This window comes from Polyodon spathula, chromosome 3, assembly GCF_017654505.1.
Source record: "Polyodon spathula isolate WHYD16114869_AA chromosome 3, ASM1765450v1, whole genome shotgun sequence".
Lineage (NCBI taxonomy): Eukaryota > Metazoa > Chordata > Actinopteri > Acipenseriformes > Polyodontidae > Polyodon > Polyodon spathula.
The window spans coordinates 82,500,655-82,515,310 of NC_054536.1; the positions used below are offsets into that span (position 1 = coordinate 82,500,655).

At 37.9% G+C, this 14,656-nt stretch overlaps 1 protein-coding gene across 2 annotated transcripts in view; it reads right to left on the reverse strand.

Moving 5' to 3' along the window:
- The window catches only part of impact (impact RWD domain protein), an 87,207-nt gene that overhangs the window by 39,653 nt on the left and 32,898 nt on the right, over nt 1–14,656 (reverse strand). The window contains exons 6-9 of one of the 2 annotated variants that reach the window (XM_041246125.1): nt 9,380–9,514; nt 7,466–7,560; nt 3,557–3,630; nt 1,091–1,181 (exon numbers count right to left, since the gene is read on the reverse strand). In XM_041246125.1, the coding sequence (XP_041102059.1) occupies nt 1,091–1,181; nt 3,557–3,630; nt 7,466–7,560; nt 9,380–9,514 (395 nt within the window). Of the gene's footprint in view, nt 1–1,090; nt 1,182–3,556; nt 3,631–7,465; nt 7,561–9,379; nt 9,518–14,656 lie in introns of both variants that reach the window. The other variant, XM_041246124.1, reaches the window with a different exon arrangement.

The window sequence follows — 14,656 nt, forward strand, 5'->3', positions numbered from 1 at the left end:
TGGGTTTACAAACTAACATTTAGGTCTGGTTCTGTTTTGATCATTACAACATGACCCCAGTTTATTTTTTGTTTTGTTCTTTGCTGTATAGTATGTCAAGTGGACTGAATTGCTGTAAAAACTACAGAGATATACAACGGGTTGGGGGTGGGGGTGGTGGTAAATAAATAGCGACTGCAAACTAAAGGATGTGCATAAATGTGATGATGATTATAATTCATTGTAATCCTCAGCAGATTTTAGGTAAAGACGTCATTAAAAAGATTTTGCAACGAACTTTAAAATCAAGAGGACTGAAGTTCCCTCTGAAGCCAATCGCATCTTTTTACCTGCTAAACTTAAGCAACAAGTTTTGCCAAGCTGCTGAACCTTGGAAACAAAGCCCTACGCGGCAATGCTGGCTAGTCCACCTGGACTCATTGGTTGCCTGACTAGTCGTGGTCGCTGAACTGAGATGAGGTGAACTATACCCATTTTTTGCCTAACCCACAGGAACACAAAGGCCCTGGACGTCAACAGTCTTCAATACCAGCTAGCTCTATCAAATGACTCACCTTGCGATAAGATTCATTAAGACTGCTTCAGTATTTTATGGTTATTTGGTTGTTAATAAAAACATGTGAATTTAAAACCACTGCAGCACACCAGGGGGTATACGGTAAATTTACACTGGCCATGAAAATGTTTAGCTATTTAAAGTTTTTCTACCCATAACCTCTTCCTGAGAACAAAGAGGACAGTTATGAAAAGTGCTAAACCTATACACGTCTATTATGTTAAACCAGTCGATCAGGGACCAAGCTATGGATATCTACACCTATTCTATGTGAAACGTGGGAAGTTGTCACTGCAAACCAATCTTGGGATTTTAAACTAGGGTCAATTCATTAATCTATTGTGCCATCTATGGAAGTGATGTTTTCCAAGTCAATGTTTTATCAAAGCACCAACTTAATTTACACTTCCTTTGTCTAGACATATACACTTACCTCGAGGGTACTTGCTTCCAAGTCTAAATAAAAGAATGTGTGTGAGTCATAGAGATTAGTTTTTGACAGTAGCTGAATTGGCCAGCAAATCCCTTCTGTACCTGAAGTAGATGGAGTAGCCGTCCCCCTGCTGCAGTCTCTCCATCATCCTCACAATCCTGTAGGAAGGTCTGCTTGTCCTCACAGTATATTCTGCAAAACATACAGTATGGAAGCTTTTGCTTAAGACTGTCTGATACCAAAATATGCAGTAACAAGGCTTGGGGTTATGGTTAAGTCATTTTAATTATTCACTTTGCAGGACACGAAACTGATGGGATCCAAACACTTATAATGTTTTCAACAAATACATATAGTATAGGTGATCTCCCAATAAAAAATAAAAAAAAGAACAAAAAATTTGACAATTTATCAATACATTATAGTAAGTCACAAGCCTTGGTTGGCTTGAGGTCCAATCTAATTTAGGGCAGAAAAGAAATAAGTTTGGTAGTCTCAATTTAGCTAGTGGTGGACATTAGTCTGAGATCATAACCTGATGCTATAATCCTGCTTTCTGCTATTATACCTGCTTCAAAGTTTTCTTTTCTTTTGTACCTTTTGAGAAAGTGGGAAAACTGCATTGTTTACCTTATATCATGTATAGTATATATATATATATATATCTAATATATATATATATATATATATATATATATATTTTTTTTTTTTGTCAGGATCGTTTGTATGGTCAGTCTATTTTATTTCAAAACAGTCCTAGCAAACATACCAGCTAGATAAAATAAATCTTCCTGTGGTCCCTGCTGTGTTAATGTATGCTATGGTGTGGGGAATACTGGTTTAGCAGGGAGGAGGTTACATTTTTCCCTATCAAAACACATGGGAATGTGGCTGGAGCTGACAATTAAATAAATGATTAATTAGATGATGATTACAGGTGTGTAAAATAGGTGTTCACCGGTGTTGTGAGGATTAGTACGATTAATGTTGGTGACAGAGGTGGAGGTCTGTGGTATGTGTCTTCCCGTCTTGTTTACGTTCGTGAGCTTTTGTAGAACCTTTTGTTTTGGCCCTTGTGCCATTTATTTTGTTAAGAGTGTTTTGTGAAGCATTTTGTCTGTGTTATTTTTGTTTATATGTGAATTAAAAGAGTGCATTAGCGCATTTAACTTGCAGCTTTCTGTGTCTGTCTCTGTCCTTGCCATTACTATCTGGGCTTTGATGTTACCATAAAACATCTGATCCAGTACAGCAGTAGCCAAATTCCACACCACTGGCCATTCAGCCTGGCTAAGATTCATTGCAGAAAAAACTAAATATCTAAACATATGAATCATATGAAATTGTTCTAAGTTTAATTACCCACACAGTTACGCTAAAGCAGGGCCGGATTAACGTATACGCAAATTACACTATAGCAGAATTGGTGCTCCATGAGGTCACTGTTTGTTGGGACATTTTACAAAAACTGTACGCGGGCGGACTGGCCCAGACACACAGGAAGAGAGAGGCACATAGAAGCTTGCTTACGGTTAATTATTTTATGACGGCTATGCATTTCTTTCTCGATTACAGCATACCCAGTCTCTCACACAAGCAGCTTCCTGCTAATGTACAATACCTAGTGCTCCATGCCCTCTACCTCCTGGGAGAGATCCGTTCCTAGTCCTGCATCAGAGGCGTCAATCTGTGCAGGATAAAATGAATGAAGCAGGCTCAATTTATGTATTCATTTATTTCAGTTTTAGTGCCAATTTAAAAACTTGTCCTGTCTCAGATGTGCACAGCATGCTTCTTTAAATTTTAGAAACTTTCCTTTTTCATTTGGGGGTTGAAATTTTAGAAAAAAAAGGCGGAAATTCAAATGTGGATGCGTAGCCGACAAGAATGGTTATGTCCATACTGTTTGTTTCTCTTGCTATAAAAAAAAAATAATCAAAAAGAAAAGGACAGAAAAGTTTTTTTAATTTTATTGTTAAACAACATTGTTTTGTTCTATTGAATGCAATGCGACTACTAGTCCATAGCAGGAATCTACAAACAGGTTATTTTTATACGCGAGTGTGTGTGTGTGTGTGTGTGTGTGTGTGTGTGCGTGTGCGTGTGCGTGTGCGTGTGCGTGTACGTGTGACTGGAAATGACTGAGTGGTGACGCCAGGCCGGACTGCAGGAAGGAAAACAAACCAGGTTCTGCAGTTTAGAACGCGCTGCACGCCATTTATTTAAAGACAAAAATAAATAAAATATTTAAACACAAAAAACACTGCTCACAGAGCACAAAAATAAAAGTTTCAAACAAAACAAATCACGAACACAAAACATCTGGCTGGGCAGTAGCCTTCACGGATCCAATAACTTTTAGATTTCTCTCTCTCGCTCCCTCTCGTTCCTCCTCTGAGCACCCACCCGGAGTGCACAGAGCTGCAGGTTTATATACCATGGCCGAGGGGTTTAACTAGCTAGTAATTATTCTATTACCCCTCAGACACAATCTGCACGAGTTTACTAAATAGTGGATGGGGCTTCCCACTGATTTATTAAAAAGAACCCCTGCAGTCCTTCAGTACCTGTAAGCATGTATGTTATGGGTGGCACTCGCAATCTTCCTGTTTGCATATAATTTATCGAGGACCATTTTCACCTGTAAGACAGACAAGACACTGAGATTAGTGTGTTTTTATACACTGTTTTCTATCCAGTTCTACTGTACATTTACCATTATAATTTGGTTCTGTAAATATATTTCTATTTTATTATGCTGCTTGAAGTACTAGGCAGCGTCGTAACTAGAGCTGACATTCAAACTTAGTTTTCAAACTATAGCTGGCAGTATTTATATGATTGCTTGGTACTTACTATTCAACCTCAAAAATCTGTGTTACACTGCAAATCAACGGAGAAAATTAAGGAGTCTATAACAGGGGTGCTGACACCCTGGGAACTGTAGTGTGCATCTTGTCGCTGGATTTCACTTTTGACTTGACCAGCGTCGTAAGAAGAACATTCTCCCTTGATGATTCTTCAAACCCCTGGCTGTTCTCACCTCAGTCCAGCCACAGTACAGACCTGAAGTGCCACATATTGTCCCAGAGCTCTCACTAGAGACTCTAAGCTGCACAATTGTGTAATGTAAATTTGTTTTAATGACAAGTTATTTAGGGCCTATGTTCAAACTGCTATGCAATGGGAGCCTTTTTCTATTAAAAGGTTGGTTAGATAAACACCACTTCATTAAACAGCCAATACAAAAAAGCAGATCAAGGAAAAACTGACTTTGTGTTGTCCTTATCCACTTTCAAATCTTTTATGGATGTACTTTTAAAACAGATGAATCTCATTAATTTAAAAGAAAACAAGCTGATATTGATGTGTGAAACCTGTATAAACTGGGGTAATACTCCATCAGCCCTAGAAAGCCTCGAACCTGCTTCTTGTTAACCGGTCTCAGCCACCCTTTAATTGCCTCGACCATGGCAATTTGTGTTTTAATTAACCCTCTTCCCACTGTGTATCCCAGATACTTTGTCTCCTCTAGCCCCAAGTAACACTTGGTGGGGTTCACCGTGAGCCCTGCCCTCTTAATGGCATCTAGCACCGCCTGTACCCAGGCCAAGTGGGATTCCCAATCTGTGCTGTAGATCCCCACATCATCTAAATAAGCCAAGGCATAAGCTTGGTGCAGTCTTAGGACCTGATTCATTAGTCGCTGGAAAGTGGCTGGGGCCCCGTGCAAGCTGACGAGCATGACGGTATATTGGAACAGGCTGTCTTTTCTTTGACTCTGGGGGTCAGGGGTATTTGCCAGTAACCTTTGGCTAGGTCCAGGGTGGACATGTACAGAGCGTTACCAATTTTCTCTAACAGTTCATCTACTCAGGCCATGGGGTAGGCATCGAACTTTGATATTCCCTGGTATCCCCAAAAACACCTCCCTATTTCTGTGCACAAACATCCTTACCTCTTGTGCTTGTGCTGGGGAAAATATAGTGGAAACATGCACTTCTGGTCTCTCCAGTGGCTGAGTTGGGTAAGTGACAATGAGTGCTTCCCTCTCCCGCCATGCTTTCAACAGAGAAATCTGTTCCGAGGGCTGACGACCTGGCTGTCAGACCTGATAATTAACTTCTCCTGCGTGGATTTACTAGCTCTGCCCTCACATACCTGCCGTTAATCACCTGGCCCCTTTGTTTGCCACTCTTCATACATTAATATAGATACATCCATTGCTTTTGATATCTTTTATTTAAACAGAAAAAACAAAACTACCCCTTTACTGTGAATCCTTGACCAACATGCATGTGTAATTTGTCAATTGAGAGAACTATTATTCTGAAAGGAAAAAAAAAAAAAAACTTCTGAAGGATTAACATATACATTTTTGGAAATTCTGGGGCCATTAAGACCATAACTGTCAGCTCCCTCATTATTTTAATTTAATAATCACAGGTTCTTTTCAATGAAATAGCTAGCTTTTGCAAAATAAAACAGTATAAAGTGTACTAAAAAATGACTGAACATGCATTAAATCATTACTGTCTGCAAGCAATCATTGATACACTCTGCAAAAAACTAGAATCACTGCTACTAGAAATGTTCATTATCTGCTCCACATGCCAGCAAAAATTAACACTCTGTTTTATTCTATTTTTTAAAAGATGGGTCTTTGCAGTAAAATGTAGAAATACTAAAATAACCTAAATAAATTAAATGACACACATTTTTACTATGTCTTTCTCAATGACTTTGGATTTACTTAAATAATTTTCTGCACCCTGCCGAGACTGAGCGAGCACTGGGCATCTCAGCAAAGGCTTCCCCAAACCTATGCCTATTTGTTTACAGATGTAGGGGTCAATTCCAATTCCCTTTTAATCAATCCAAATTCCTATTCCAATCATTTTACAACAAAGGCTTTATTGAGCAAACAAATACAGTATACAACTTAATAAACTTGTCAGGGAACCTGATAAAGCCGATGGCATAAACCTCAATAAAGACGATGTAGGAATTGGAATTGTATAAAAGAGAACTGGGATTGGAAATGGAATTTGGAATTGAAAAAATGGAAATGACCCAACTCTGCTTCACACTGCCACACACAAGTCTATCACTGCCTTTGTGTATCATTTAACTCCTAGTCACGCTGGAACTTGGAGCAGGAGGGACCAGGGATCAGATTCATTTAAAAAAAACACCCAAACGGGGATGCATATACATGCATAGTATAAGATAATAGTGAACACGCTTTCATGCAGGGTTGCTGAGGGAGACATCATCTACTTGAATTTAATCTACTTGCTCATTAGGTAGAGAGTAAATGGAGAGAGTATTTTTCATTTGATTAGGACGTCATCAATGAGGCATTAAAATAAAATAGCTTTCCCTTCTGCTCCGTTTATTGTATTTTTTTTTCTTTAAACACTTTTACCAAGTTAAAAGTTGAATCAGGCAGTTAGGTTAATTGAAATGGCTGCAAACAAGCAGCTAAATATTCAATCCAAGCACCACAGACCAGATAAATATGTTAAGGATTGCTTTAAGGCAAAAATATTATGAAAGTAGTTTTGCATGGATTGCATGCGATTTGTCTATATGTATGACTTTAATCGGTTTTTAATGAAAATACTTTTTTTCTGACGCACCTTACCAGAAATCAAAAGCATGTGTATTTTGTGTAATGTAATGTGTACTCATTACTATGGCCTTTCCACTTCCCCAGCAGACCTATCTGTTCCACTGTAACATTCTTGTTTCCCTGACAACAGTAAGCCCCCAAGACCTCTCATCCAAATATCACCACACTAGTATTGTATTTGTTAGAAACTAAATTGGCAGCAGGGGACAGAGAATGCATGTTGTTTATCCAGTAATAAAGTTGTTTTTTCTGCAAACTAGGTATTTAAACTTGTGGCATCCTTTATATTAAAGACATGGGATGACTTTGTGAGTATTAATCAACATATTTATTTCAGATGTGCTGAACCAGTTGTACTGAAACTGAAAAAAAGATGTGGAATTACTAGTCTTTCTGCTCTGAAATGTGAGTATGTGTATGAACAGGGAGGCTTGGTGGTCTTGTAGTTAGAGAAAGGGGCTTGTTACAAAGAGGTTCCACGTTCAATCCCTGCTTAGCCACTGAGTTACTGTGTGTAACCCTGAGCAAGGTATTTAACCTCCTTGTGCCCCTTCCTTCGGATGAGATGTAAAACCAAGGTCCTATTGTATGTGACTCGGCAGCAGCAGTTGTGATGCATAGTTCATCCTCTAGTCTCTAAGTCGCTTTGGATAAACGCACCTACTAAATGACTTATTAAAAAGAAAATTGAACAAATGACTATTTGGAGTCAATACAGTAGCTTTGAGAATATAGCCTATTGTGATTTACTGACATTTCTTTGAATACCACCACTATGCTTTTTCCACACACATGTGTGAGACAAAGCATTCAGTGTGTGAAATAACTGAATCGTACAGACCTGTTTTGGTGTCACAACTGGAGCCAGGTGGGGCTGGAAGGTACTTCGTCTGTCAGTAATTGGTTCTCCATGCTTGATAGGGGGGAGTTCCTCATCTGCAGGTTAAACTATGAGTGAGTGGAAAAAAGTGCCCGCCTGATTGCTCTAAAGCTGTGATTTTGCCGGTTGTAACAAAAACCCCACAGTAAACAAGAGTAACAGAACCCACTGTATTCACATCCACTGTCTCTATACAGAAGAGGCTCAAACGACCTTAATACAGTATGTTAGAGAGGTAAATGTAAATTAAAACAAGGTCCCCTAAATGGGATACATACATGCATACAATAATTAATCCATATAGTACATACATACATGCATACATGTCACCAGTGTGACAAACCAGTTATCCCTGTGTTAATAATCCCCATACTAATTGTAAATGGATGACTGTATTGCAATTAATTGTTAGTCTATTCTGTTCCTGTTTTAGCTACCTCGTGCAAATGCAGCACTAGCGTATTAACTGAAGAACACATGTAGCTCATAATGAGGTAGGGCTGTACTTTAAAAGATGGGGTTTTAGCCAGCAAAAGGTGTGGTGGGGTTTTCTTTTGAGAGAGAAGAGAAAGAGAGAATGTAGCGCCACCAGGAAAGTCTGGGAAAGTGAAGCAGCACGGGATGAACAGGAGTAAGGGTAAACTAAGGGCTTGGGGAAGATAGGAAATAGGCGAAGTTAGATCGAGGAAAGAATACATAAGGAAGAGAGCGAAACAGTTAGTTGTAGAGAAAAAAAAAGTAAAATATCAAACCAGGCAGTAATAGGGACGGCAGGTGCTTTGTATGGTGATTATTATTATTTTATTTTATTTTTCCAGTTACTGGGAGAATAACTGGAGCCAAGCACTTCATGTTGTTTGTCTCTGTCCCCCGGTCCACCTGGCGAGAATAATCCAATTCCCCCAATCAGTGTGGAGCTAAGGGGTTGATGAAAGAATCTGGTGGCTGCCTTAAGCTATTCATAGGCTGGAAGAGGGGCCCGGCGCTCCCAGTGGTATGGTGCGGTACTGTAATAAAATGTGGCTTTTTTTTTTTTTTTTAAAGAGTGCATGGGGACTGTTTGAAACTGTTTTTTTTTTTTTTTCCTTTCAGTTTTTTTGGATTACGGAGTGTGGATTTATATACTGAGTTTTGTTTTTTTGAATATTAATTATTATTATTATTTTTTTTTACAACTTGACTAAGTGTGGTTTGCTGTGGATTTGTTTGTTTTTTTTTATTATTAGCACTCTGCACTTTGTCGAGAGGGTTGAGCTGGACCGTACAGGACTTTTAGCAAGTGGTCGCCCCCTACAGTTCCGGAGGATGACGTGCAGGCATGTCTTCACTGTTGAATGTACAGTATTTTTTAATTATTGTTTTTTGTGGGACATACTGAGTGTCTTTTGGGGACCACCATCTCGAAGTGGATTTTTTTTTTTGATGTACATTTTTTTTGTGTGTGGAACGGGACTTTTTTTGTTTGTTTGTTTCAGAGTCAGTGCTTGGCTAATTTTTTTTTTTTTTTTTTTTTAAGGTTCGCAGCTACACAATTCCCTTTTCCCTCTTAACTAATGTTTTTTTTTTTTTTTTTTTTTACTAATAAAAAGCATATTTCTTATTAGACTTGTGTGGTGTGTCTGTCCATCTCAGTGTCTGATGGTGTGGACTCAGATCAAATAACCTGTTTAAGGAAAAAGGAACCAGAAAGCATTATTTAGGGAGTAATAAACGTTACTTACCTCCATTTTATTACGGGACCTGGTGCCCATATAATTGCAACCAGTTGGCGTAGTATGGTTGGAAAAGTTAGTGAGGCACAGTTGTTTATTGAGCCCACATACATGCATACAATAATGAATACATACATACATACATACATACATACATACATACCTTCTAAGCCTTCTGATGCAAGTAAAGCTAAAGCCTGGATTTGGTCTTGACATTTTGGTAATTGAAATCCAGGGCTAAAATCATCTTCTAAATCTTCTACCACCTCTTCTGTTGTCTTTTTGAGTACAGGGCTTTCTGCTTTAAAAACAAATAAAAACATTTTATCACATGTTTACTAGATGAGTGTTTAAGTGGCTGACTTCGAAAAAGTCTTGTTTCTAAAAGAATAAGGTTCACTGTAATAAAAATAAAAATACTATTATGCTACAATGAACAGTTTTTGCTTCAATGCACATAATCAATATATGAATATAACATAAATGTATTTGTAAAAAAAAACAAAAAAAACATAGACTTCCTGTTTACAAAAAAAAAACTCACAATGGAGTTTAAAACAGTGGTTTTCAAACTTTTTAGGCCCCTTACCCCTTTCCAAATAATCTAGTCTACCGCATAACCCCATCTGTGATAGGGTCATACTATACAAGATAACGGCTTGCTAGAATGAGGACAATTAGAACGCAAGCCAATATTGTATTTCGGTTTCAGATTTGTCATGTGTTGCAGGGCAGATTTCAGTAAAACTAAGCCCTGATTACTAAACAATGCAGCCATACAAAGAGGGTATGTAATTCTGTATTTAAAAAAATGTACCAATAGGACTTTAAGTTACAAAAAGCTTTAAGCGGGTGTGACAGAGAACGAATGAATCTTGGTTATAAATCTCCCTCCTGACCTGTGAGGGCGCTGTGTAAAGGGAACAGTGTGCCCCGGACCGGATGGTTTGACAGTTAATTCCAGTCATCGCCCCAGACTGGAAGCAATGTGGCAGTCATGGATGGGGAAAAAGTGATTGCACTTGCTAACCAAGGGGGCATGGCTGAAGGTACTAAAGGGGAAGTGGCCGAGCGAACTGTTCCTTTGTTATGGTTACGGACAAACCGCTGAAGGTCTGTGAAAGTATCGTGTTTAGTGTTTGTTTGTTTTGTCGTGCTAATTGTAAACTTTTGCTTTGTTAGGCGGCTAATACATGCCAGGAGCTGTCGCTAAAGGCTCGCACCAATCTGGACATCAGTGCACCATTGTTCACAAAACAAATGTATTTCACCACTCGCACTTGAAAAGTACAGTTGTCAAGTGACTTTGGATTACAAATAAACCACCAGTACACGGTGAATGTTGTTGCTTGCCATTATTTAAGCACTGCATAATCTCTACACCTGCACACTGCAAACCACTAGGCCACAGCGGGCCATTAAAAAACTTGCAGCTCAGGAGACACAAGAAGAGGCTAGAGTTCACCCATGTACTGTAAGTACTGTAAATGGAAAACTGCTATTAAAACGAAAGAAAATTAAATTAGTTAACGACGCTAAATGCACCAACTAAAAATGCTATGTAAAATTATTTCGAAATCTAGATTCCAATAAGTATGCCGAAACAAGTCCAAATTAAGAGTCAAAAACAGGTTATGCTGAAGAACAAAACTAAGGTTCCAATTTAAAACAAAATCAAAAAGCAATTCAACAAAGGTCATGCATTTATTCCAACAAATGCAGAAGTGTAGAGAGAAAACAGATGGGGCAGTTTGCATAAAAACATTTTAAAAATTTACAAAAATAGGCATTTTTTATTATTTTTTTAATTGAACTGAAATTTTATCGTTGAACACTTGAACAGGGGCAGTGTAAAATGCTGTGTGTGTGTCTTGTGTGGTATCGAATCCAACCAGAATAAGCACATTTTTTCGAACTGAATATTTGTGGAATGTAGAAAGGGGATATTTATATCATGCAGTCCAAAATAACTTTTAGGAAGATGCTTACATGTTAAAATATTTGGTGCAGTAGTCTGTTCATGTTAATAAGCTGTAAGGCAATTAAAGCTTGCTGAAGGGCACTCACTGTATGATATGAACACACTCAATCAGACTGGAGTAGGGAATCCAATTCCGGACACTTTTCTCAATCCCAGGATTTAGGGACTGATTTTTTTTTTTAATCCTGCGATTTCATTTTTGTAATAATAATAATAATAATAATAATAATAATAATATTGTGCTTTTGCTTTTATTAATCATTACCGATGTGGAGGCGTAGGGTAATGCACTCAAATGACAAAAGAGTTCTTCAACAAATTAATTAATAATGAAAAAACACATACAAGCATTGCAGGTAAAGATAACAGTCATGTTGCTCCAGCTCCAGCACAGAACAAGTGATTTCACTGTAGATCGGCCCAGCTGCCTACTCAACTCAATAACTGTTATTTAAAAATGTAAATGTATATAAAACACTGACACGATTAAACTATTAACACTCAACATTTAAACTTCAGAAAGTAAACTTACCTAGTAAATTCTACCGATTTTTAAAAAAGCAACATCATACAATGACAATCTTAATATATATATATATATATATATATATATATATATATATATATATATATATATATATACATACATTATTTTTTTTTTTTTTTTCACAGACGGCTGCAGTAATTGCCCTGCTATTTAACTATTTAAATGAGCTTGTGTGCACTCAACGGTCACCACTGTCAGCAGCCGGTGGGTGTTTATAGGAAACAATCACCAGTACAACTGTGGTTTTGCTGACACCAAATTCAAACTGTCCTCGAGTTGTAATAACTAAGCTAACGATTCAGCGTTTCATAAAAACATGGTAAAAAAAAAAAAAAAAAAAAAACTATAAAAATTATTTTGTCTGCCATTACAGGATTGTTCTCGCATAACCCCTGACGATCGCCCGCATACCCCAGTTTGAAAATCATTGCTCTAAAATAACAATTCATCACCAGTGAGTTGAGAAAGTGCAAGCAAGGGTATTATAGTCTCAAACACTGATCAAAATTTATCACACAATCCTCACAGTATGCCCCTGTGTATCTGAAATAACATATTTCTAATATTAAGCCCTTCTCATTTTATGGACTGGCAGTCCATTCAAGATTTTTTGTACAGTTATTTTCTCATTTATTTTAATTCATCAGTTCTTGGCACTTACTGGATTGCTTCATTTCACTCCCCAGGCTGTATTCACAAAAGTTCTAAATCGAGTAATAAGTTATGAGTTCACTAAGATTGAATCTGTATTGTACATACAATAATTTTTTTCTCTGACAGCCCTGAATTTAGACCAAAGCCCTACCTGGGATTTTGGAACCCTTTACCACGTTTTGCTGTTATACTGCAAACCCGGTCACTTGTGGTATCCCCCAAGGATCTGTTCTTGGGCCCCTTCTCTTCAATATTTACATGCTTCCCTTGGGTCACCTCATCCGCCAAGCCTCATGTTTCACTCCTATGCTGACGACACCCAGCTCTACTTAAAACTCAACCCTGGAAGCCCCTCTGCCAGGGTCTGGCTCTCGGCTTGCATTAAAGACATCGAGGCCTGGATGTCTGCCAATTTTCTTCAGCTGAACACTAGCAAATCTAAACTCCTTCTAGTAGGATCTAAAACTCAACTTAAGAATCTTAATATAGCTGCCCTGAACCTTGGAAACTGTCTGTTGCTGCCTTCCCCCACAGTATAAAGCCTTGGTGTACTTCTTGACAGCAACCTCTCTTTTGATGCCCACATCTCCTCCGTGGTCAAATCTTCCTTCTACCATCTTCTAAACATCTCCAAAGTCCGGCCTTACCTTTCCCTCCCAGATGCAGAGATACTTTGTCATGCATTTGTCTCCTCTCAACTCCACTACTGCAACTCTCTATATGGCCGTCTCCCGGCACGTACCATACACCGACTGCTAGTTCAAAATGCTGCTGCCAGGATCCTTACCAGATGTAAAAAACGTGATCACATCACCCCCCGTCTTGCCCAGCTCACTGGCTACCTGTACAGTTTAGGATTACTTTCAAAACTCTCCTGCTCACCTACAATGCCCTGAGTAACTCTTCAATTTGCTGACCCGCTATGTCCCTGCCCGCAAGCTGAGGTCCTCTGACTTTGGCCTGTTTGTTATTCCCAAGCAAAAGTGCACCACACATGGAGAACGCTCAGCTTCATGGCTCCGACTCTTTGGAACTCTCTCCCAGAATCGGTGCATGATGCTCCACTATCACTCGCTTTAAATCAACTCTCAAGACCCACCTGTTCTCACTTGCTTTCCAAGCTCTTTAAGCCTGATACCTGCTATTAGCTGCTGTGCTGTTGCTACTATTTCATGTATTTCGCTATTATCATGTATTATGCATTTTTCTGTATTTAAAGTATTATGGATTTTCTTGTTATTACTGCTACTATCTTGTAAAGTGCTTTGAGATGGTGGTCCACTATGAAAGGTGCTTTATAAAATAAAGATTGATTGACTGATTGATTGATTGATTGATTGATACTGTTGCATAATTTTATCGTGTTTCAAACATAAACTGCAATTTTTTTTCGGAACAACGAGGGTGCAATCCTGAAAATGTTATCCAAATCTATGATGGTGATAATTTTAAAGAGTAAGTAGAAGGGTTCCAGAAAATATAGTGTTACACGTCCCAACATGTTGCTGCAACTGTTTAAAAAAAAAAAAAAATATTTGTAATTTTTCTTTTCATTGCTAACATCCTGACAGTCCCGTACCACATCATGGATCGTTACTGCGTTGTTACCTGTTTGACAATATCGTCAATAATCCTTACACTATCAGGAGCGGCCATTTTGAAAAAGGCTTTGGAACAGACTTTAAAGTTATAAATATATAATATTATAATAAAGTTACGAATATTGATTACAGGTATATAATAAATAATGTATTTATTTAAATGACACATTACGCCTTTAATGATAAAAATATTAAACATTAAAACATTGTATGGTCATTTTCTGAGAAAATACCCTGTACCCTGTTGGTATTAGCTCCACCCACTTCCGATGACATCACCCAAATATGCATATCCACATTGGTTTCTGGGTTCTATAGTAACACAAAATGTAAATTATACTACAACAAAATACAGTAGCTGTAGATGACTCATAAGCTCTGCATATTAAAAATTAATAGGTATTACTACACCATAACACTATAGAGGTATTTAGAACACATTTCACCAAATTTGCTGCACGGCTCTTATCCTTTCCCCTTGTTCTACTTGATCTTAAATGTCAGGAAATAATAGGGATATAATAATAGCATCTATGAGAATCAATGATCAATAAATAATGAACACTATCGCTAAAAAAAAATGAAAGAAAATCATGTGCATACAGTTGCAACTGATTATTACAGAAAGATATAAAGAGAAAGTATATAACAGCCAAA